Source organism: Colletotrichum chrysophilum (genome assembly GCF_026319265.1).
Source record: "Colletotrichum chrysophilum strain AFK26 chromosome Unknown scaffold_30, whole genome shotgun sequence".
NCBI classification, from domain to species: Eukaryota; Fungi; Ascomycota; class Sordariomycetes; order Glomerellales; family Glomerellaceae; genus Colletotrichum; species Colletotrichum chrysophilum.
In genome coordinates, this window is record NW_026517317.1 from 124,068 (window position 1) to 147,342 (window position 23,275).

At 56.1% G+C, this 23,275-nt stretch overlaps 4 protein-coding genes and 1 non-coding gene across 5 annotated transcripts; 2 read left to right on the forward strand and 3 right to left on the reverse strand.

Moving 5' to 3' along the window:
• The first annotated feature begins 2,775 nt into the window (after positions 1-2,775).
• COL26b_004787 lies at positions 2,776-2,866 on the forward strand. The gene has a single exon. It is a non-coding gene; the product is annotated as a tRNA-Thr (tRNA).
• Positions 2,867-3,252: 386 nt separating this feature from the next.
• Positions 3,253-3,645, reverse strand: COL26b_004788 (uncharacterized protein; the record flags this gene model as incomplete). The annotated part of the gene is made up of 2 exons (XM_053177654.1): positions 3,253-3,277; positions 3,389-3,645. 2 exons carry the CDS (start codon positions 3,643-3,645, stop codon positions 3,253-3,255), a joined length of 282 nt encoding a protein of 93 aa, XP_053038366.1.
• Positions 3,646-7,350: 3,705 nt separating this feature from the next.
• Positions 7,351-9,318, reverse strand: LCB2 (serine palmitoyltransferase component; the record flags this gene model as incomplete). The annotated part of the gene is made up of 1 exon (XM_053177655.1): positions 7,351-9,318. The coding sequence occupies one exon, from the start codon at positions 9,316-9,318 to the stop codon at positions 7,351-7,353; it is 1,968 nt and encodes a 655-aa protein (XP_053038367.1).
• A 5,305-nt stretch (positions 9,319-14,623) lies between these two features.
• Positions 14,624-17,260, forward strand: COL26b_004790 (uncharacterized protein; the record flags this gene model as incomplete). The annotated part of the gene is made up of 3 exons (XM_053177656.1): positions 14,624-14,839; positions 15,355-17,084; positions 17,149-17,260. 3 exons carry the CDS (start codon positions 14,624-14,626, stop codon positions 17,258-17,260), a joined length of 2,058 nt encoding a protein of 685 aa, XP_053038368.1.
• Positions 17,261-18,294: 1,034 nt separating this feature from the next.
• On the reverse strand, positions 18,295-21,659 carry GDH1 (glutamate dehydrogenase (NADP(+)) gdh1; the record flags this gene model as incomplete). Its single annotated transcript, XM_053177657.1, has 3 exons — positions 18,295-18,325; positions 18,381-21,300; positions 21,356-21,659. 3 exons carry the CDS (start codon positions 21,657-21,659, stop codon positions 18,295-18,297), a joined length of 3,255 nt encoding a protein of 1,084 aa, XP_053038369.1.
• Positions 21,660-23,275: the final 1,616 nt, after the last annotated feature.

Genomic DNA, 23,275 nt, shown 5'->3' on the forward strand with positions numbered 1-23,275 from the left:
AAAGCTATCAAAGGGAGCTCTTTATTTCTGATTCTTGGCATTATTTTATTCACCATTCATTGGAAATGCGCGGCATCCAGACCTTGTGTGAACAACAGATGCGTTTTACTGCAGTGTAAAGAGGGGAAGCCAGAACGAGCCCCCCCTGGAGGATGGTCGATGGGTGAGGATGGTAATCCGATACACGCGCCGGCTCCGCCCAGGTGCTGTGTGCCCATGGGAGGAAGTAGGGACGATCTCTCCAGAAGAGATGCGCCGGTTCTTACGCGTTTGCATGCTGCCAAGGAGGTTGATCGCGTCAAGGTTTCTTCCTTCTAGAAGCACGGGGGATCCGCCCCGTTCGAGGTTGGGGAAGGGGGATGGGATGACGAACGGTGAGATGTGCGTGAGTGTGTCAATCAGTGCCGGAGATTGTGCAACTCTGGTTCGGGGGAGTTGAGTAGCGTAGCGTAGCTGAGGAGGAGGCTGTGCTGGGGGAGGACGGTCGGGACGTCGTGTGTGAGTGGGTTTGGGGGGGGGGGGGGGTTGTGATACGAATGACATGTGCCTTTCTTGATGTATGTACGTTTGACACGTTTTTTTTCCCTGGGTGAGATGCGCAAAGCAGGGGGTTTGGGGCGTTGAAGTTCGGATTGTTCTGATGCTGAGGGTTTGGCACGACCGCGACGTCGTGCCCGTCACCTCGGCGCCACACACCGTACGAGAAACCTCGGCGCCACACACCGTACGAGAAGATCGTCGTCGTTCGTCGTCGTTGAGGCGGCGGCGGCGGCGACGACGGCCTACCGGGAGGGTGGTATTCGGGTGCGGCGGGGAGGTGCGGGTTTAGGCTTGTCTCAGTCTGGTGGGCTCTCTCTCTCTCACACTCTCCCGTCTCTCGCTAGGTAGCCTCTCGTCTTTGTCACCTACATTGTGCAGTAGCCATGGCTAAAATTCCTGTTTTGGAGGATGGATGGGGTGTTTGAGAGCCCCGGGGTTGAATGATTTGGGGGCTGAAGGGTTAGGTGGGATTTTTTTGCAGTGTGGATATCGCGGGAAGGCTGTGTGGCATGTTGAATGTGGTGAGCTGGTTTGGTTCGTGGCCCGGGGGGGATAGGGGAGTGGTGATTCGCGCCGGAGACGGCGCGGAGGGCCGAGTGGTAAGGGGGCCTGCCTACCTCCGGGACGGCACAGGCGCGTGGGGCATCTGGGTTTGGGATACAGAGCTTTCCCGGCGGCCTTTCACACAATACGAGGTTTCTTGGGACGGGCTGGATGTGGTTTAGTCTGGTTCACAGGTTCTGGAAAAGGGTTTGGGATGTCTCATTTTGGATGTGTATTTGGGTTTTGGATTTGGATTCGGACCGGGGCGGGGAGAGAGACAGACAGAGAGACAGACAGACATATTTGTGGATCTAGTACCAAGCAGTGATGGCATATGCAGATGGATGTCTTGAATGTCTGTCTTGCCCTGACTGCTTCAGCCCAGAAACCGGCGCCGCGCCGGAGGTGGCGGGCGGGTGTTGATGGCAAATTACAGGCCCGGCGTTGAACCTGCGCGTGTGTGCCGTGTTGGTGTTCGCCCGCAGCGCAGGGCCAAGACGTCGCAGATGCGCGGGATGGGATGAGGTAACCGGTTTTTTGTTTTCTCCGTCTATGGATGCTGTCAGTGATGGTGAGACTCGATATTCTGGAAGTTACACACGCACACTAAGGTAATAGACGAGGTGAGAACCACCACTACGACCATCACCCCCACATGTTCGATTCATTCACCTCTTTCCCATCTGTCGCCCAAGAGTTCGTTTTGCAGTGCAGTCCGTGTGCAGCAAGGGCAACACATAGCTCTTGCGTGATGCTCTTCTCCACGTCCCGTGGGGCCATGCAAGTCAGTTGTGTTGATGCCCATGAATTAAGCTTTCAGCTGGGTCTGACCCTTTGCTGTCTGAGGTAGATTGGCCGATATACAAGACGTTGGCTCGTAGGAGAATTGGTCGCGTTGATCTCTGCTGTATCTATCCTATTCCAGAGTCACAGAAGGATGAAAAGAAGCTGGACTGCTACCGTAAGAGTCAAGGCCGTGGTTTACCTTCTCGTGTCTTGAAACTCGTCGTCTGAATCGTGTAAGTCGTGCACATACAATCAACACATACCTTAACTGAGGGGACGGATTGATGTTGACGGGTGGATTCGATCTACTCCGGCTTTACCACGGTTGACGTACAAACGGGCCGCATTGAAGCATCAATCCCAGAATCAAAAGTCGAAATTGCTCGGTCTATCTATCATTGGTGGAAGCTTCAGCTCCAGCTCCAGCTTCTCAGCTTCAATCATCAAGACGAGGACCAAATTCAAGGGTCCCTCTCTTTTGGGGGCCAGTTTCTGGAAGTGTTCCATGCAAATCATCCATCCCCCTCCCCCCAAATAAAACCACCCAACAACCCAAAAACAGCACCACAGCAACCCGGTCAAATTAACATAAGCACGGCTTTTATCTGTATTAAGGTTTGATATGGGCTGATCGGACTTCAGCCCGTTACTTGACTCGCAGTTGGATCCTCCCCTCCCGTCCTCTCCCACATACCTCTGCTCGGATCCGAACGAAGACCCGCTCCAGGTTGTTCGAATTTGAGTTGCCTATCCGGGCGTCGTCTCCTTCTATCTGCAATCTTCCGCCCCGCTTGATTTCTCGAGTCAACCAACCCACACGCCTCCACGACTTAGGTCTCCCTGCCCCGGTCCACACCCACAACAATGATAGTCCACTTTGCTTCTAATCCCCATCACACAGGTAAAGCCCGAGTGGCTCAGTGGTAAAGCGTCTCACTAGTATCCGGTTCTCCGGCCCGAAATGAGAAGATCGTCAGTTCGATTCTGGCCTTGGGCACTGTGTAATCTTTTTGGTGCACTTGATGATGCGAGACTCACTTTTTGTCTGTTTCTCGTCCTCATAGGCGTGCGTGTACACACAGGGTGCTGAAGACTCAAATCATATAATCTGGAAAGGCGACGCTTAAAAGTGAGACGGTATGCTCTCTACGCTCAGGACTTGCGATGTTCGTGGAGTAGAGAGTGATTGCTATCATGAATGCCTATGGGGACTCTTGTTCAGAACTATGTTCTCCAACCCTGGTCTTCGCCAGTACACCGACAAGGGGTAAAAAATCTTCTTCTTCCATGCTTCAACGTTTCCAACAATCGTTCCAATCCGTATCCGTACACGACCACGCAATGGGTTGATCCAACATGTTCAACTCCAGTCACTTCATGATTTCAGTTCCTCTCGTTTCCAACATGTCTTTGCCGCAACTTGTCAGTGCCAAGTAAAATGTCAGCCGTGGCGTATGCGACACGTTCATTGCGACTGCTTTCATACTTACCAGCTGCCGGAGCATCTGAACCAACTCACTTCTCTGCCGGAGAAGACACAATGGGGAGTTTCTTCTCTTTCTTAGCTTCACGCTGGTTCTGCAGTTGGGCGATGCCGCTTCTTCGTTTCTTTTCCATCGGGCCCATGGGTCGATGTTGAGTCTTAACATGATCGGAAGCGTTGTGAGTGTAACCTCTGGGGCTTTCGTCATCCTCTCCGTTGCTATCCTGGTCGCTTGCGGCAACTGCCTCGTTGCCATCCAACCTGTTGGCAATGTTGACAATATGCTGAACCATGGTTGACTGCGCGTTTTGACCCACCACTGTATCTCTGCCTTTGGCCCGCTGATTCTGATTTCCGCTTCGGGACTTCTGTTCGGTTCTCTTCACCGATCGCTTTCTCTCGGGTCCCTTGTTGTATGATAGGGGGCTCAACACCCTCTCGGCAATTCGTTTGGGGGCGCGACGCCAACCATCAGGTGACCTGAACCCCTCGACAATCTTCGTCTCAGACACTGGCTGTAGGTTTCCAGTGAATACGCGGGCTCTACCCTTCCTTATGGGAGTGTGAGGATCTTCTAATTGCCGAAAGGTAGATCGGCGGTGGGCTGATCCTTCGTCGTCGGACAATGTTCGAGATACGACGACCGGTGACGCTCGGTTCTGAATGTCGATGCTCTGATGAAGGCCAGGTGTCGACGGGCAAAAGTCAGCGCAGGATTCTACATCATCTCGTTAGCCAAAGCTTGGGCGCAAGTCTGAGGCCACTCTTACCATCAAACTGCGAATCGCCATGATCGAGCTCATTGACGGTGGGTGGATTGGGCAGCGTGTTGCTTCGACGTCTGCTACCAGCCGCTCTCGTTGGAGTCGAGTGACTGTTGGTGAGCGGAGAATTATCATGCGGGAATCCTGCGTAGCTTCCTCTATCTGGGACCCTAGCCACTGGAAAGTTAGGCTCGTAGAGAGGGCCTGGCAGGGTGTTGATGGGTATTAAGCCCAGAGTGTTGGGGTCCACGCTACGCTGATTCAACACCTGAGGCTTGTTGCCACGTCGTCTTCGAAAAGATGGAACAAATCTGGTACGAGGCGATAAACGTACACTAGTCGTAGAGGGAACCGAGGAGCTCGGGGGCTCTCTGGCTGCGCGATGCGCCTCGCGCCTCAAAGGGGCTTCCGTAGCAGGACCGGCATTTGAAGTTGTTGAACTGCGCAGGTCAACCCTGCGAGAAGTGCCCCCTTGCTGTGGGTTTGGAGCCTGTGCTCTCGTCGATGAGGTTTCCCTGGGCAAAGCATTCTAGGCGTTTGAAGTGGGTTGGTCTTGACGTGCATCCTGGGCTCTCTGTTCCGAAGCGGTCCTCTGCACTGTGACGACTCGGATTTGAGGCTTGGTTGCTCTTATAGCCATTCTTGTCGTCACGCTGAGTCCCATTGAGCTTCCAGGGTTTCCTGAACGCGATTGACTCGTCTGAGTGGTAGCGTGTGTGGACGGAGCGGGACGCGTGCTCGGTCGACTCGCCTGGTCGATGCTTCTCGTGTCTCCGCCAGTTTGAGTGCGGGTAGAGGAAGCAGATGCATTTGGATCTACCGAAGGTCGAAGACTGAACGTATTGTTCTTCTTGGCAGTTGACTTTGGAGCTGACTTTGCTCGACGGTTGCTGCGGCTCACTGTTCCAGCTGCTGCCGTATTTTTGCTGTTAGACGTTGTTCCTTCCGAAGCCGTCCCTTTCGATATGACATCGAGTTGAAGTCTGACACGATCGTCTTCATCTTCGGACTCGTCATCTTCGACAGCAAAGCCCGATACTCCTCGCGCCGAGCATCTCTTGACGGATTTATCTTCATCGTCGGGGAACAGAAGATCGCGGAGATCTTTCTGAGGCAATAGGCTGTCTTCAACGAGGTGACCCCGGGGTCCTCTCCGCATTGGATGTTTGTCGTCAGAATCGCGGTAGAGAGATGATGGGATTCTGAAAGGGGACGAATCTGGGAAGCGTCCATGACGAACCGGCGGGTTGTTAACCAGAGGATGCGAGCCATGTTGTTCAACAAAGAGGCCTTGATCGCCAAATTCGACTTGAGACTTGTTCCCCTTAGAAGGGCGAGAGGGTCTTGCAACATCTTGAGATGATGATCCCGCGACTGCACTGCTGGAGGTTGTATCACGTATCATTTGGCTGCGCGGCACCTTAGAAAGAGACAGTCCATCAACTTGTGACGAAATCTCCAGCTGAGAACTCTTGGGAGGAGTGCCAACAGTCGGGAAGTTAGCTGATGATGAGATGGCTCGGGTTTTATGGCCTGCATAAGGGGCAACCTGCCGGCGACCACCACCACCTGTGCTGGCCGAGCGAGAATGCTGAGCAGCGACATGGGCGTACGAGCCGCCCTGGCGACCCATGATCTCAAAGTATGCAGAATTGTAAGTGTGTTTATCACCGGAGGAGGAAGGCCGCAGGGGCGGGAGGATGTGATCACCGGAACCGTCCCGGTGTCGTGAAGCCTCTCGAGCACTGCCAATCCGCCGAGGGTGCAGAAGTCGAGCCGGCTCAGGGCCGTGCCGGAGGTAGTCGTCCGCCATAGGGACTGACCGATCAAGAACCGTGCAGCTCGATTGTCTGTAGTTCGGCTGTTAGTTGTTTTGAGACGGCTTCGTGCTGGAGGAAGGCGCCAAAGCTGCGGCCGAAAGTGCCGATGTCGACGAAGAGACGAGTGGTAAGAAAACAAGACCAAAAATTCCACACACGGCACAAAACAAGAATACCGGATGTTCAAGGTAGAGATGAAGAGGGCAAAGATTTGTTCCTGGGTGTGATCGGGGCTGGTGATGTTTGGGGTGGATGGAGGGTGGTGAACAATCGACGATGAGGTGGTGAGGTGGAAGGAATCAAAACAGAGACGCGGGTTGACGTGGAGACAGGTCGAATTCTAGGTACTTGAGCCATCGCAATAATAAGTACGTACTCCCAGGTTTGTTCTGGACAGAAGGAAGGAGCAACTTCATCCAAGTTCACCTTGGCAGGAGCAACCTGCCCTGGGGACAAGAGGGATGGGGCAAGAGCAGAGTGGGATGGCCTGGTCGTAGCATCCCTTTTGGCCAGGAACAGAAGGAACGGGGAGCTGCGAGCCAGAGCAGCTGGCGTGAAAGCATGAGTAGGATTCTTCAAGAGGAAAGCTCCCGTCAGAGAACTGTTGCCGTGTAGGAGGCTTGTTCATGTGGTGTCGTTGCCATGCTGGTTGTACTTAGCATCTCTTCAACGGCGGAATGGACCGGCTTTCCACCTCCCACCCCATTAATGTTTTCAGCTCGAGGATGTGTAGAACACCAGTGGCTTCGTCTACTGATGTTATAATTGGGGTGACTATCCAAGAAATAGCTTTGTCGAGATGGACGTTGCAAGTTATCCCACGACCAAGAAGATCAAGCCTCGTGGCATTACCAACATCGTCGAGACGCAGTGCAAAATATCCTTAGCCAACATGACCAGGACAAGTTTGGTGTTACTCTTACCGGAGCATCAGACTGCGGTCCCCTCCCCAAAGTAAACTTCCCTCTTCCCCCAGGGTATTGATTTCACAGCCAAGATGTAGCAGAACTTTCAATGATTCAAGAATTGTGTGTACATTATTCTAAGGTGCCTTAGTTGTCTAAATTTCTCAGCTCCGAGGAGCCTAATACTAATATTTATATAGTTTCGGTGCCGTGGCACATGAATTCGTTCGCTAATCCAACCATCACTCCCGTAACGCCATTTCCATGCAGGCATCCCAGTCAAGGAATAAGAGACACACGACACTCGATATCATAGGTATCATGCAAACAAGCCGATGCCAACAGAAGTGAATACAGTGCACCGAACTCCCTCTCCCCCCGCCATCAAAGGACTTTGCTTCATTTCCCCGTCCAGTCCGCACCTCGTCAGCGTCTGACCAAATAGTCAAAGCAGTCGTGAAATGTGTACTCGTCACCAAACATTTTTGAACATGAAAAGGGCGGATGCTTTATCGCAGAATGGTCTTGCAGTCCTGGACACCGCGGGCAATGACGTCCTCGAGCTTCCAGCGGGGAGGCTTGTAGACGCCCTCGAGACCGTTCGCCTTGCGCCACTCCTTCTCCGTCTCGGGTGTGACACCCTCGGGGAGAGGCTCGGCGCCACCAGCAACACCAGTGGAAAATCTGATCTGGAGCTGGTCGGCAATCTCGTCGCAAGCCTGGAGCAATCTGTCGAGATCCTCCTTGTTGTGGGCCGAAGAGACACAGAAACGAGCGCGGGAGCTGATGAGAGGCGTAGCGGGGTAGCCGACAATAACGACAGAGATCTTGCGCTTAAGCATCGCGTGGCTGAATGCGGGCATCTTTCCAGGGTTGTAAAGCATGACGGGGATAATGGGGGAGTCGTCGTGGCCGTAGACGATGAAGCCAAGACGCTTAAGACCCAGGCGGAGGTAGCGAGAGTTGAAAGCAATACGCTCCAGGCGCTCGGCACCTTGACCAGGGCAAAGCTCGCCAGTGATGAGACGGAGGGAAGCCAGAATCTGCATGAGAACCGAGGGGGCGGGCGACTCGCCGTAGATAGTAGCGGCGTTGGTGCTCCTCAGCTTGTCGATAATGGACTTCTCAGCAGCGACGTATCCACCGTTGGCACCGAAAGACTTGGTGAGGGTACCCATGAGGATGTCAACACGGCTAGGGTCAATGCCGAAGTAGTCGCAAACACCACGTCCGCGGGGACCGATGGCACCAATGGAGTGAGCCTCGTCGATGAAGAGATAGAACTTGTACTTGTCCTTCAGAGACATGATACCGGGCAAGTCGCACATGGTTCCCTCCATGGAGTAGAGACCCTCGACGGCAACCAAAATCTTCTTCCACGGGCGGTGCGTGCGGGGCTGTCCTTGAGAGATGGCCTCGCGGAGCTTGCGCTCGAGATCAATCATGTCGTTGTGCTTGAAGGAGGAGATGACGGCACCGGACAGACGAGCACCGACTCTGATGGAGGCGTGGTTGAGCTCATCGGAGAGAATCAGGCAACCCTTGGAGACGAGAGCAGGGAAGGACGAGGCGTTGGTGACGAAACCCATGGAGAAGACCATAGAAGCGGGCTTTCCGACGAAACTGGCGATTTCCTTCTCGACCTCGAGAGCCAGGTCGGATGTACCAACATCGGCGCGAGGGCTGCAAGTGCTGAGAGCGTACTTCTTGACGCACTCCTCGACGGCATCGGCACAGGGACCTTCGGATTGGGCAAAGCCAAGGTAGTTGTAAGAGCTCATGTTGAGGGTCTCAGTGTGGGTTCCGGTGTAGTTGTAAGTTCGGTTGTAGTCACTGGACTCGCGGTCCATGAGGGTGATGTAGCGGCCGGGAACACCGGTGATGGGTCGGGCAAAGCAGTCGTCAATGCGCATCTTGAGTCGGCGGACGTAGAAGTTGTCAAAGTCCTCGTTCAAGGGCGCATAGCCGTTCTGAGGCTTGAGAGCCTGGTAGTGCTTCTTGTCGCCGAACCTCTTGCCGAAGAAGTCGCGAGCATGGCCGAAGAGAATGAGGAGCAGGTAGCTGATGTAGGTGGTGAGGATGTAGTAGTAAGGCGGCTCATCAATGATGGGCGGGTCGAGAGGCTTTCCATCGTTGGACTTGCTCACGTAGCGGTGGCTAGGGTGCAAGAGGGGACCGAATTGAGCATCGTAGCGGCGCTTCTTCTCCGTCTCGAAGGCGGAGGGAGGCGAAAAAAGGGTCGTCGGGGGCTCGCTGTTGTCGGGCTCGTTCGCATTGGCGGTCGAGAGAGAGATGGTAGGCAGGGAGATGGTGGAGGGAGTGATTTGGGTGGAAGAAATATTTTGCTGCTGCATGGCCAAGAGAGCCTGATGGGCAGTCTGGTGGTCCTTATCCTTGGCGCCCTTTGGTGAAGTGAAGAAGTTGGTGATCCGGTTGCCGGAACGAGAAGGTCTCCTTTCCTTCTCAGTCTGCGGCATTGCGGGGGAATGGGAGGTCGAGAAGGGATTCGCAATTCTCCGGGGCATTGCTCTGAGATGCGCTTTGGCAGTCTGTGTGGGACAGGTGCTTTGGATTTGCGAAAAGCGAAAAAGGGGGGTATCGGGAGTCTAGAGGACCAGACGCGCTCGTTGGAATTGAGGTGAATAGAAGCAGAAGCGATGCAGTTCTATGATGAGGGCGGAATTGAAGTTGCTAGAGGAGAAGAAGTCGGTCAGCAAACGGAGCCAGTTGCAATGGAGTCGCCGGAAGTGCTGGAAGAGGCACAGAAGATGCAGGTCTGAGGAAAAAGGGAATTGTCGGTCAGAGTGTCAGTGGCGCACACGCGGTCGCGGAGCAGGCGACCACTGAGAGGGCGAGCCGACAGGGCAGGGCGTTGGGGGCAGGCCATGTACGGCAAGGCCCAACCAAGGCTCCGGCATCCACCAGCTGCGCCTGCACCTGCGTCTCTCTCCAGTTGTCTCCAAGGCGCGAGTGCTGTGCGCCCGACACTTTTGAGCCGAGGGTTTGATGGGAAGCACGACCAGCCCAGGGAGGCGCTAAATTGGACGCTTGACAAGCCACTGGAGCTATCGAGGTGCCGGAACCACGAATTTGGGCTGGCCTGCGACGATTGTGATGAGAAATAACGGTCATTACTCACCAGGACTTTGGAGACTGCTGTTGTAAGCAGAATTCTACCCTCGGGAAGGCTGGAAAGGTTGTGTCGGGTCGTAGTTTGGAGAACGAGGTGGTGTAGGTCGGCTGCACGGGCGGGCTGCAGAGATGACACTCTTTCGTCAGTGACTTCTAGCTGCGCGACGGCTTCGATTTCGCTGCTTGCAATTGAATGCTTGAGAAAAGCAGGAATTGTTGAATGGCCTTGATGAGAGTGGCGGGGAGAGAAGGTGCGAATCTCTGGTGGCTCTGCAATGGCGCAGAAATATTGTTGTCGGGCAGAAAGTATTGCCTTGGGGACTGCCGCGTGGAAAGATCTCAAGGTGAAGATCGGTGTCGGGACGGGGAGACGGGAAAGGGGGGGAAAAGAAGGTGGGAGCTGGCTGCTCTTTCGCAAGTTTTGTAACACTGGCCAGGGGCGAGTGAGGAAAAAAAAGACGAAAGACGGATTGTCGATTTCGGTTGGTCGCGCGATGGGATTGGGCCGCCCCGTGATTTTAAAATTGGTGCGGGTGGGCGCTGCGAGAGAGAGGGAGAGACAGAGGCCTGGGTCTCTTCCAATGTTGCTGCTTGCTTGCTGTTGCTGCACCGAGAATGAGGTGAGGGTGAGGTACCTTAGCCCGGCGGCGAAGAGTGGGTGTCGAGGTAGGTGCCTTACGCGGGTAGGTACGCGGGCGGGTTCTTTTTGTTCGTGGACGGTCCAGAAGGGTGCCTGAGCTTTTTGAGCTTTTTACAGTGCGGCGCCGCCCTGCGATTGGCTGTCCGTCGGGCTGTTCGGGAGGTAGCGCTCCGCCAGCAGCAGTACCTAGCAAACGGCCAGAAGCCTATTTGCTACGTCACTCCTTGCTAATGAGATGCTAATAAGCTGTTGTTGTTCCTTTGTGTGTTTGAATCCCGGAGATATGGGAAACAAAGAACACTGTGGATGGGAGTCCAGTCTCTCCAGGGCGAGGAGGGGATTCGCTGAAGGAGGGGGACGGGTAGAGACCGAGGGGGAGGAGGATGAGGAGAGGAAGAGAAGAAGAAGAAGAAGAAGAAGAAGAAGAGGCTTGAGCAGAGGGGAAATGGATGAGAGAGGGAAGGGCCGAGAATTAAGATGAAGATGACGGCCGATGAGGGAAAAAAAAAAAAAATAATAACGAGAAAGGTCCACGATGAAGGAAAATTACCGCGCTGGCGGGCTTTGCTTTGAGGCCGCAACAAGAAAGGGTACTCTGCAAGTACATTTTCTATGTGCGCAACACCAAAGTGGTACTTCCTGATTTACCTTAAGGCAAGATCAAGTCATGATTAATGGGGACTGCTACCTCTGGCTGCTGTCCCTCTAGCGCGTTCGATCAATTTTGATGATCGACTTCGACACGACTGATTCCTTCCCACCCCTGCTGGTCTCCCGAGAGGTCCGGGTTGGCCGCTGCTCGACTTGCACGGACTGGCCCTGTAACTGCGTGCTGCTCTTTGCTGCAAGCAGCCCTCGCTTCAGCTGCAGTCTGCCTCTTCTCTGATCCATGTCGGCGTTGAAGGCATTCATTCCTCCTGTCTCAATCGTCCTCTTAGCCTCCGGTCTGGGCCCCATCCAGTCTCTTGCTTGCCAATTCATCCATGCAACTCTGGACGACCAGCAACCTCAAAGTCCAACCACACGCACCACCCCGCGAGCTCCCCTGTCCAACCAGCAGAGCCCAATTTGCCCCCCGTCCGTCAAGCATCAAGCAAAGCTGGCAAGCCTGGCAAATCTGTTTCCTCCCCTTGAAAGACGAATAGCAAAAGAAGAAAAGGAATAGTTGGTCGGCCTCATGTTGCTCTCGCCCAAAATCAGGACCCTCTGTGGGACTCAATGCAACGGCGGGAATCCTTGTCGGGCAAAACTCATGACCTGAGCACACAACAAGCGGCCCTGTTCTGCCCGTAGCTTAATCCACTGCCGCCTCTCCGACCCAGCAGAGGGCCAGCAGAGGTGATCTCGGCTGTTGGGCAAATCCCGTCTGTCCCCGGCGCGTTACTGCTCTCGGCAGCCATGTCACCGTATCACGCGCGGGAAATAGGGGGAGGGGCGGCCAACTACCACCCACGCCTTGCTCTGATCTGACAGGCTGCCCGGACGACACGGCCGAGACGGACGCAGCGGATCAAAGACTGCTGACTGAGACCGACCGACACCCCCGGACAAAACCAACCAACCCATGGACAAACATGACGGACTTCGGGCCCCGTTGCTCCTTCTTTCCTGTCGCTCCCGCTTCTGTCTAGGTTGTAATAAAGCAAGGTAGACATCATCGTCGGCATCAACGAGCACTAGTCCCTCCCGGATATCATGGCAAGACCCAATCGTCAGCGGCATCGGCGCAATCTGTAAATGCTTGCTTGCAACCAACATCTCACATGGTGCCGGCCCTAATGCAGCCTCGCAGAACAATCAGCTCCCTTGCCTACTACCTATGGTGTGTGCATGACGGGAAGAAAGCTGAGCTAACGAGAGCTTCCACCACTCTGAAGTCAGACCACTCGTCGCGAACCACACAGCAAGACCCCGTTCTTCCGCTCTGTTCTGCAGCCTCGAACGGCCCGCAAGTAGACTAAACGTCCGAGTTCGCGATTCCCTTTCCGTGGCCGCCCTATCCATGGCTGCGACTTCAGCAGCGCCAACCAGCCTTGCTTGGCCAGCATGGCAAGTTCGTCATGGGACCTCCCTGCTCGTCTCTGCCGCCAAACCGCCCTCTCTTATTCAACACGCCGTCCGATGCCTCCGCGGGAAGGAGAGGTGCGGACGCAAGTGATGTTTTCTGGTCACCAAAATAATTCACACTCGTCGTGTGTTTGCTCAGCAATGCGCCCAGCGTAGTGTTACACTACTAGTGTTCTCTACTCTGTGCCGTCTCTGCCCAACTCAATGCTGTTCGTCAGTCTCTCCACCACCAAGTGCCCTTGTACGCATCGTCTGCCCTGCCTCGCCAGGCCTCACCGACCACAAGAGAGCAGAGTTGATCCTGGTATTTGAGGGCTGTTAGATGAACGACGCGCGAGCCACGATCCACGTCTTTACACGCAGCACCAAGGATGTGTCGTGTTGTTTGTGCGCAGGTACGTCGAGAGAGTGTAAAGCAAAGTCAGGGCGCGCGCAAACTTGACGATGGGGACAGCAAGCCATTGCAGGTAATCGAACGAGCGACAATGGAGTGAGGGCCGCTCGGATCGTCAGCTGATGAATTGTCGAACGAACGCGGGCCCGAAGGACTGTCTCAACATCGTCGCATGGCATCAACTCGACCGTTGAGAGTTTTTTTTCCTCCCGGGTTCGCACGAGGTTGCAGTTAGACCTGCAAATGACATTGCTTTCTGCAATGTTATTCTGCAATGTCCTTTCTTCTTCGAGGACCCCTTCAATCTCTTGCTCATCTTACACAGCACATGAGAGAAACACCACTACTACTGTATTGTACCACCACCCTCGGCCCCTCATCTCCAAATCTCGATTGCCCCTCGATGCGATGCTGCCCGCCTCGCCACAGATGAGAGAGATCATGATACTGCCCCGGAACCCTCGGCGCAGCCAATGACAAAAGCCCAGTTTGCAGTGTTGTTCGTGTTTACTTTGTCAAGCTGTGGGTAGGTGTGTGTGTGAGCTGTCACTGCAACCCCGGATTACAGGCTTCTACCCAGCAGCATGGGGCATACTGAGACGTTTCCCAGGGCCGCTTTGGCGCCGTTATCGATAGGGGCCGCCTGGAATTCGATCGCAGCTATCGGGCATCGAGCCCGTTGAGACGAATCGAGGCGGGGGAGGGGAGGACGCATGGCAATGCCATAGAGCGCACCAGCCACAGGGCGGGATGAGCGTGGCTTTGCTTCTTGCTAGTCTGCAATGCCATGAACGCCTCACTCGACCTGTGCCAGCCGAGGTCTTGGGCGAGGCGTGCCTTGCATTTGCATGGGCTAGCATGCCTCTCCAATTATGTGCGTAGGTGAATGTGTGTCGTGTGCTTGTCAAACTGGACTGCGCAGTAGCTCAGGTGCCTTACCTAAGACAGCACTAACACGAGCATCTCACTGAGCACTGTTCATCACGGTCCCCCTCCGATGTCCACCGCGGAATTGACGCACCCAAGTACCTTGCCTCCAGAGGCAGAGAGGTTCATGAACCGGAGCAAAAGCCACCGCCCGAGCTCCAATGCGAAACAGCATTCCAGCCAGCTGGACAGACTTCTCTGCTCTGCACTGTATCCCCTTTCTTAGATGAGGAACAGGAACGCGGGCTCTTTGGTGGTGGACGATCCCTCAGATTTCCCCCCACCCCCGGACTCCGGCGTGCTCTTTCTTTCTGGGGGTTGCGTGCCTGCCTCAACCCTTTTTTCGGAATCGTCCCTCGGAATCTGACCCGTCGGATTGCGACGGCACAATTTCCATTCTCTCTCACTCCCCGTCTGCCGTCCTGCTGCTCCCTCCACCTCCGGAATCGCAGATCAACACTTTTTTCTTTTTTTTCCCACCGCAGACCTTCTTTACCCAACGACCCGTTGTAGGTGATACGGACAGTCCAGGACCTTCGTCGTCTCGAAGCACGTCCAGCCAAGCGAGTCAATTAATCACCCAATTCATCCCATATCTCACCGGCTACGATAACCGCCCATCATGACCATCACCAGCGTCACACGCAACGAGCTCTGGAGGCACCCGGACCCCACCTCGACTCCCATGTGGGCGTTCCTGCTCAAGGTCAACTCAAAGTACGGCCTCCAGCTGAACGACTATCCCGGTCTCTACAAGTGGTCCATTGAGAATGTTGCCGAGTTCTGGGAGGAGGTCTGGCACTTCGTCGGCATCACTGCCTCAACCCCCTTCGACAAGGTACGCCGGACCACTCGCTCCGTCCATCACACATTATCCAAAACCAAAAAGAGCCCAGCTTCAACCTCCTATTGCCCATTGCTTCACCCTGCTTGGTACGCCATGACATATCCCAATACCAACGAAATCAATGGGAGACCGTCCATCGTGTGAGATGTGGTGTGAGAGCACCATGAAGATCCAAACTCTACTCTCTCGCCCCGATGCGTGCAAGTGCCAGCAAGAGGAGCAACAGCGGAGATGAGGACGCCGAATCGTCGATGTCAAACCCTCGCCACCAGTGTCTTGAACCCTCGTCAGAAGCTCCCCTCATCAACAAACCTTGGATGCAAGCTCTAGCAAAAGCAGAAAGCTCTGCGTTTTCCAGCACTCCCCCTCATCTGCATAACGAACATCCCATCCTTCTCGAGTCATGCCATAGTCTCAGTCTCGCCCAAGCTTTTCGCCGCCCAAGATGATCAAATCATCATGGGAAATTGCCGAAATCCCATTCCAGACGCTGATCTTGTCCACAGGTCCTCCCTCCCAATGCGCCCATGTACCCCCGACCGGACTTCTTCTCCGGCTCCCGTCTCAACTTCGCCGAGAACCTCCTCTTCCCCGCAAACACCCCGATCGACCCCACCGCCGTCGCAACAATCACAACCACCGAACTCGGCCCCTCAGTCTCCACAACCTGGGCCGACCTCCGCGACTCCGTCCGCCGCTGCTCCGCCGCCCTCCGCGCCCACGGCCTCGGCCCCAACGACATCGTCGCCGGCTTCGTCTCCAACCACCACCAGGCCCTCGTAGCCTCCCTCTCAGCAGCAGCCATCGGCGCCATCTGGACCGGCATCAGCCCGGACAACGGCGTCAGCGCCGTCCTCGACCGCCTCGCCCAGATCTCCCCCAAGGTCCTGTTCGCTGACAATGGCACCGTCTACAACGGCAAGGAGTGGAGCAGCACCGACAAGACGGAAGAGATCGTCAGGGCCCTCGCGCCCAAGGGCCTCGAGTACGTCGTCGTCATCAACAACGTCGCTTGCGACCTCGGCATGGACGGCCTCAAGACGACCGGCGTCGCCGCCGAGGAGTACACCTCCTTCCTCGCATCCGCGCCCAACGTCCCGCTCCACTTCGAGCAGCTGCCGCCTTCCCACCCCCTCTACATCCTCTACTCCTCCGGCACCACCGGCCTGCCCAAGGCCATCGTCCACACCGCCCTCGGCACCCTCATCCAGCACAAGAAGGAGCACCTTCTCCAGGGCTCCCTCACCTCCCGCTCCCGCATGCTCTACTACACCACCACCTCCTGGATGATGTGGCACTGGTCCGTCTCCGCCCTCGCCGTCGGCGCCACCCTCGTCCTCTACTCCGGCTCCCCCTTCAAGCCCGACGGCCACCTCTCCCTCCCGCGCCTCCTCTCCTCCCTCCGCGTCACCCACTTCGGCACCTCCGCCGCCTACCTCACCGCCCTCGAGGCCGCCCAGGTCTACCCCGTCAACGAGCCCGGCATCGACCTCTCCGCCCTCGAGGCCATCTACTCCACCGCCTCCCCCTTGCCCCCGTCCACCTTCTCCTTCGTCTACAAAGCCTTCCCCGCCACCGTCAACCTCGCCAGCATCACCGGCGGCACCGACATCATCTCCCTCTTCGGCGCCCCCTGCCCGCTCCTCCCCGTCCGCGTCGGCGAGATCCAGTGCGCCGGTCTCGGCATGGCCATCCGCGCCGTCGACTCCCTCTCCGGCGGCGCCCTCCCGGACCCCTCCCACCCAGGCGACCTCGTCTGCGTCCGCCCCTTCCCCTGCCAGCCGCTCACCTTCTTCGGCCCCGGCGGCGACGAGAAGTACCGCGCCGCCTACTTCGACCGCTTCGCCGACATCTGCGACGTCCAGGGCGCCGTCTGGCACCACGGCGACTTCGTCAAGATCCCCAACCCGGCCACGGGCTCGCTCGTCATGCTCGGCCGCTCCGACGGCGTCCTCAAGCCCGCGGGCGTGCGTTTTGGGTCTGCCGAGATCTACAACATCCTCACCCGCTTCTTCCCCGCCGAGGTCGAGGACGCCGTCTGCGTCGGCCGCCGCCGAGCCACCGACTCGGACGAGACCGTCTGCCTGTTCGTGGTGCCCGCGGCCGGGCAGACGTTCGACGACGAGCTGAGGGCAAAGATCAAGAGCGTCATCCGCAGGGAGCTGAGCCCCAGACACGTCCCCGGCGTCGTGGAGGAGTGCGGCGGTGGCATCCCCAAGACGGGCAACGGGAAGAAGTAAGTATCTCTGCTCTGTCTTTCTCACTTACATGAGTTTGGTTGTGGCTAACACACCGCGTAGGATCGAAGTCGCCGTCAAGCAGATCCTGTCCGGCATGAACATCAAGACCAACGCCTCCGTCGCGAACCCCGAGGCGCTGGAGTGGTTCCGCGCGTGGGCCGCGGCGAACTAAGTCACCTAATATTGTGTTTTCGTTGTTGCTCCTTCTGGGCCGGTTTGTGGTGACGAAGTCTCTCATACATGCGGCCATGTGGAGAGAGAGAAGGGGGGAAGAGAGATTTGTCGCGTGATCGCCGCCTTGCTGCATCCCCCATCCATCTTCCGCGTGGGGGTTTACTTGCCAAAATGAGGGTGGGTGGGCCGAGGCGCGGCGACCCCCACGCGCCGCCTGGCCCTGTCTGCCCATCTCCTCCAGCCTGTCTCTGTCTTTTTGCACTTTTCGGAACGGACCGAGGACGGGGGGCGGGGGGGGGGGGGGGGGAGATATACATGCGTGCGCCCACTAGTAGTGTTGACCCGATCGTTCGGGTTGCAACGTGGAGGAGGATGGACGATAAGCCAGTCGGAGGAGGGGAGGGTGTGAGTTTAGAGTCCGCCTTGGGTCTTGTCCTTTTTATTTTCGACTACATCTCTTCATGTTGCGGCCTTGCCTTGGGAATCTAGATGGCATTTCTTATGGTTACTGATGATAGAATGTGTCGGCCCAGACTTGGGACTGGGGACACTGTAATACATGATAGAGGCTGTTGAGTGATTGGGGTCTTGGTCACATAAAATTGAACGCCATGATATCAGGATATTTGACGGATTTCGTGATGCCATCGTGAACAGCCAGACTTTGCTCAAGATCATCACAGATTCGGAAAATGACTGCTATCACGAAAGACGAAGAACGTGACGTCGAAAGGTAGAGTAAACATAGAAATATTGATATTGATAAAAAGGTCGGCCATCTCTGTGACCAGGCTAGTCATGACGATAATCATACCCATTAACTCCTATTATGATGCATTCGTCCATGCAGGGGGGACAGTGCCCTCTCTTGCTTTTTGTCTTCCTTCTCTTCCCATGCTTTGTTTTCTTTTCTCTTCGCACCACCCATGCGTGTATCCCAGCCATTAACAAACCCCCAATAATTCCAATATCCTATATCATGCAAACAGAAAAACAGAGTTGCGCCGATTCTAGAGTCCCAAAAGGGAGCCTCTATTGCATCTTGGACATACGCTTGGCCATGCTGTGAAGGAGTTAGTCAACTGTCTCGTGTTTCGTGTTTCATGGGGGTAACTTACAAGTCGTAGAAAGCAAACTGGCTAGGCTGGCTGCCAAACTGGTAGACAAACCTCGAGGCGAGGTAGCTGCCGAAGATGGCGCGCAGGTAAGAGTCGGGGACGCGCTCGATGATGGTGTCGAGACCAATCTTCTCGATGAGAAGGTTGGGCAGGGCGTCCTGGAGAACGGAGCGGCGGATCTGCTCGTTCTTCCAGAGGTCGGAGTGCTGAAGCTCCTCGTCCAGGGTGGTGATGGCGTTGGACAGGTTGTCGGACAGGATGCTGCGGGGAGTACCAGTCTCCTCGTGCTCGCGCCAGATGGCCTCGAACTCGAGACGGGCGTTCTCGCAGATCTTCTCCTGGACGGACTTGACGTAGTCCTGGTAGAATTGAGGAGCCTGGCCCTTGGCGTCGTGGCACATGTGCTTGAGGAAGTTCTCGTCGTCGAAAGCCAACGAGGCGAGAACCTCAAGGGAGGAAGAGGTGACACCTCCCTTATTAGCACTGGCGTCCTTGTACAATATGCAGCCGGCCTCCTCGAGGCGGAGCTTAGCGTCCTGAGTGATGAACAGGTTGGCGCCCTCGACCAGGTAGGGGATCGTGGACTTGCCATCCTTGATGATCTTGTTAACGGAAATCAGGTCAATCGACTCGGGGCGACCACCGCAGGGAACGAAGCAGTCGGTGAGACCAGTGTCGCGCAGGTGGTAGGTGTTGCGGAAGGTAGTGCCGTTGGAGATGAACTCGCCAGTGGGCAGGTTGATGTTGCTGTCATCACAGAGAATGCGGTATCCGTCCTTGGAAAGCTTGGACATGTCAAAGTTGTTGATCATGGCACGAGCTTTGGCCAGGCGCAGAAGCTCCTCCTTGTCGAGTCCGTTGGGGTCAACGAGGACACCGGATCCGTCAACAATGGAAGTGTACTTCTCGTTGCTGAGGAGGATCTCGTTGCTACCCAGGTCACCGTCGGGGCCACCGGTCTGCATCTTCCTGACCGTTGAGGGGTCAAGGTTGAGCTTGCGGTAGATGCCCTTGACGTACTCACGGACGGACAGGGTGGTCATGCCGTAAGTGTCGTGGGGAATACCACCGAGCTTGGGCGACTTGCCGGTGAAGAACGACTTCCACCAGGGTGCGCCGCGAGAGCGGGCGTGGTGAGTAGCCCAGTTGACAAGCTCTGCCGTGTTCTCATCAGGACCCATGAAGAGGATCTCCTCCTTGCCGTACAAGTCCACAATGGGGTTCTTAATGCCGGGGGAAGAGGCAGGCAGCAGGAGATCGAGGATACTGTCAATGTACTTCTCGAAAGCCTCCTCAGCGCGGTCCTGCATCTTGGGGTCGAGCAGGATGACACCCTTGGAACCACCCTCGGGAATGTCCTTGTTCTTGCGCTGCTGAGTGCTGGCAAGACCGTAGTTCTCGTCGAAGAGGTTGCGGGCGTTGATGCTGTAGGCCTCCTTGCTGCGAGACTTGACGATACGGATACCACCACGAGCGATGTCCTTAAACCGGAGGTGGAACCCACGGGACTCGGCGCCAATGACCAGGAACATGCCGTAGAGACGCTTGGGGTACTCGATCTCGGGCAGGAAAGAGGGGTCCAGGCGGAAGCTCAAGGCGACCTTGGTGGGAGTGAAGTAGTTGGTCTTCAGGATGGCATTGTTGAAGACGCGGAAGGCAGTCATGACCATCTCCTCGTGCTCGTTGGAGACATCACGAGTGATGCGCTCCTTGAGCTTAGCATCGGACAGAACCTCGATGGCGGGGGTGGGGGCGATGAAGTGACGGTCGAAGTCGGGGCCGACGGCAAGGTGCACCGAGGCGAAGGAAGCGTACAGAATGCGGACGAGGCCAGGGTAGGACTGAATGATCTCCAGGATGTAGTCGGGAGTGAAGGTTTCCGTCCTCAGGCGGCGCTTCAACTTGGACAGGAGAGCGGTCTGGGTCGGGTTGTTCTGGTCCAGAATCTGGGACAGAGAAACGTACTCGGAACCCAGACGGTTCAGGAAGTGCTGGATAAAGACCCAGACGCAGTGTCCGTAGACAGTCTCCTGGAGGGAGAGCTCGCCAGTGCTGAAGAGCGAGTGCAGCTTGTTCTGAGGCAAGCAGTACAGGAGAGAAATCTCCTTGGTGATCTGGTGGATGGACTGGTCCAGAGGAGGGAAGTTGCCCTCGATGTTCATAGCAGGTCGAAGGTAAATACTCATAACGGTGATACCGTTCGCGAACTGCTCGACGTACTTTCTGGAGCTGGTGACACCGTAGTAGTGGTACAGGTCAGAAAGGGCAGAGAACAGGCCACGGGCGGTGCGAGAACGGAAGGCAATAACAAGGCGCTTCTCGGCAGAGCCCTCAATGTCGAAGACCTCGATGACAGGGCCGGTTCTGTTGACAGCAAGCTCGATGATCTCCTGGTAGATCTGCTTGGTGTTGTTGGTGGCCTTCTGGAGGAAACCGTGGTCGGCAATGACCTCGAGACGGGTCTCGTGAGGGTCGGTCGTCTCGGGGCTCTGCTTGAAGAGGCACTGGTAGACGAAGTAGCAGCGAAGGGTGGCCTTGGATGCGGGCGATGCGCCCAAAACACCAGGAGAGCGGAAGGTCTCGACGCGGAACTTGGTCTTGCCAACGTGGTCCAGGTACTTGGCCTCGAGTCTCTGCTCGTATCGCGGGCCGCCGACCGAAGTCTTGCCGGGCTCGCTCGTGTCGATGTAGATGGCGTGGTCTGGGGCCTCCATGTCGAGTCTGATCTCCTCGCGCTTGTCCTCGCGCGCGAACGCGGCGACCTTTGCGGCGTATAGGGAGGTGATCTGGCTCGCAATGACCTCGGGGCTCTCGATCTTAAAGTAGACATCGTCGATGCCAAGCTCGTCGTAGAACCACGTTACTTGCTCGTCGACGAGGACCTCGGGAATCCAGCCGTTAGTCTTGAGAAGTCCACGGACTAACACGCAAGTCAGCATCACTCAATAGCCATAGTTTTGAAGCTCGGGACTTACCCTGGTCCATCTGCTCGAGCTTGCCGACGAAGGTGGGCGCAACGTAACCGACTGTCGCGGAGCGCAGGACTCTGTGTCCGTTGCCGTTGGCGCGAGCAGCCATGGGAACGCTGAAATGTGTGGGTTGGGGAGAGGGGCCGCGGCTGCTCTCTGCTGAGTCGGCCTGGACCTGACCCAGCATCTTGTTGCGAGGGGGGGCGGCGGTCGCCATGATGTCGCCTATTTCCTCGGTGGGAGAGATATCCTCGTAATTAGGAAACCTGTCCATGGTAGGAAGGTCAGTATTGACGTTTAAGGCCAACATTGTGTGTGTAGGCGTAGTATCAAAGCAGCATGGGATCGGGAGGTGGTGGGAGAGGATTGGGTTTGACGGGATGACGAGAGGGAAGCTGAGCAGAAGGGGCGGCGCCCCAAAGGTCTAAGTACCCGGCCCAACAACGACCCAACGAAGCATCGCAGCAACCAGGAGAGTTACATGATGAGAGTGAGTCAGCCTCGGACTGGCTGGCAGCACAGAACAGCTCAGCTCTTGGAGCGCCCGTAGCAAAAACCGGGATCGGTAGTGGCTCGTGTGATCTAGAGCAGGCTTTCTTCTCTAGAAGGCGGCTGGGAATGGAACCGAGCTGTCTAGGTGCAGGTACAGGCGCAGGCGCAGGTGTAGGTGAAGGTGCAAGGTGCTATCTCTCAGGGAAACGCAGGAATCGAGAGAGCAACGGGAAGAGCATTGAAGCCTCACCGCTGGACGCTCGTACATGGACAAACATGATGTACTGATAAGGCAAATAAAGAAGGGCAAGGGGGTGGGGAATGGGCGATGCGATCAGGAAGAATCCGTGAACGTGGACGGACGTACCTTGCGTCTCGGGAGGCTAGTGCAATGCTGATCCGATTCAAATATACGGGACCAGGTGACAAGCAGGCGCAGAGCTAAGCAATGGGCTCGGATACCTGCTTTTTGCGGTATGTCTGGTTGGTTGGGGGTCGAGAGAAGAATGGGCGAGGAACAGAGACAAAAAGTCGGTTCCGGGGAGGAGTGTAAATATCGCGTAGGGGGTGGTTGTTGGGGATGGTGCACCCGACGACGACTGATGTCAAAGTCTCGGAGAGGCGATCCGGCGGGGCAATTTGCTTGGTCCAGGCAACTTGTTGTCGCTGGATTTTTGCGATGATAAAGAACCAAGAATGTCTCGTTTCCGGGAGCCAATGCAATTGCAGCTCTTAGAAGGGGGCACCCGACGAACGCGAAGACGGGACGAAGGATGAGGTCAGGGGTGAGAGGTGTCGTAGGAAGTACCGAATCTCCAGGCGGCAGAAAAAGCTAGCTTGGAGGGGACGATATATACGTTTTCCGCGTCGGCGAGGGAAAGCTACCGCGAGCAAAAGCGCGAGGGAGTTTCCTTGTAAGTCGTAGGTGACGGGTGGTCAGCAGGACCTGATTACTCCTGAGAGAGAATCGCAAATTGGGCGAGGGCGATTAAAGTGCGTCAATTGACGTAGGTAATGGGGATCCCGGACAACACAGCCATCCGACCGGCTAGAAGCTGATGTTGATGGATATTGTTGTTGCTGTGGTGGTGCTGATGGTGACTTCTTTTGATGTGGCGACGCCGAGGGGCACGCGGTGGAGAGATAAGGACCCTTGAAGCTAGGTTCTTGGGTTGGCCAGGACCAGTCTGCGTTCAGCTGAAAATAGCAGCAGCGGGCGGACACTCGCGGTAGGTACGGCCACAGGGCTGTGAACGCCTTGGGTGTGGACGGACGGAGGCACGGAGAGGCAAGGCAAGGCGAGGGAAGGGGAAACCGAGCTAGGCCGGCGTATGTAAGATGGATGGCGATAAGCGTCGGGGAGGGCTGAAGACGCTGGTGAGAGGTCAGGGACCGTATGTCGGTATGTAAGGTAACGTATGTAAGAGGAAGAGA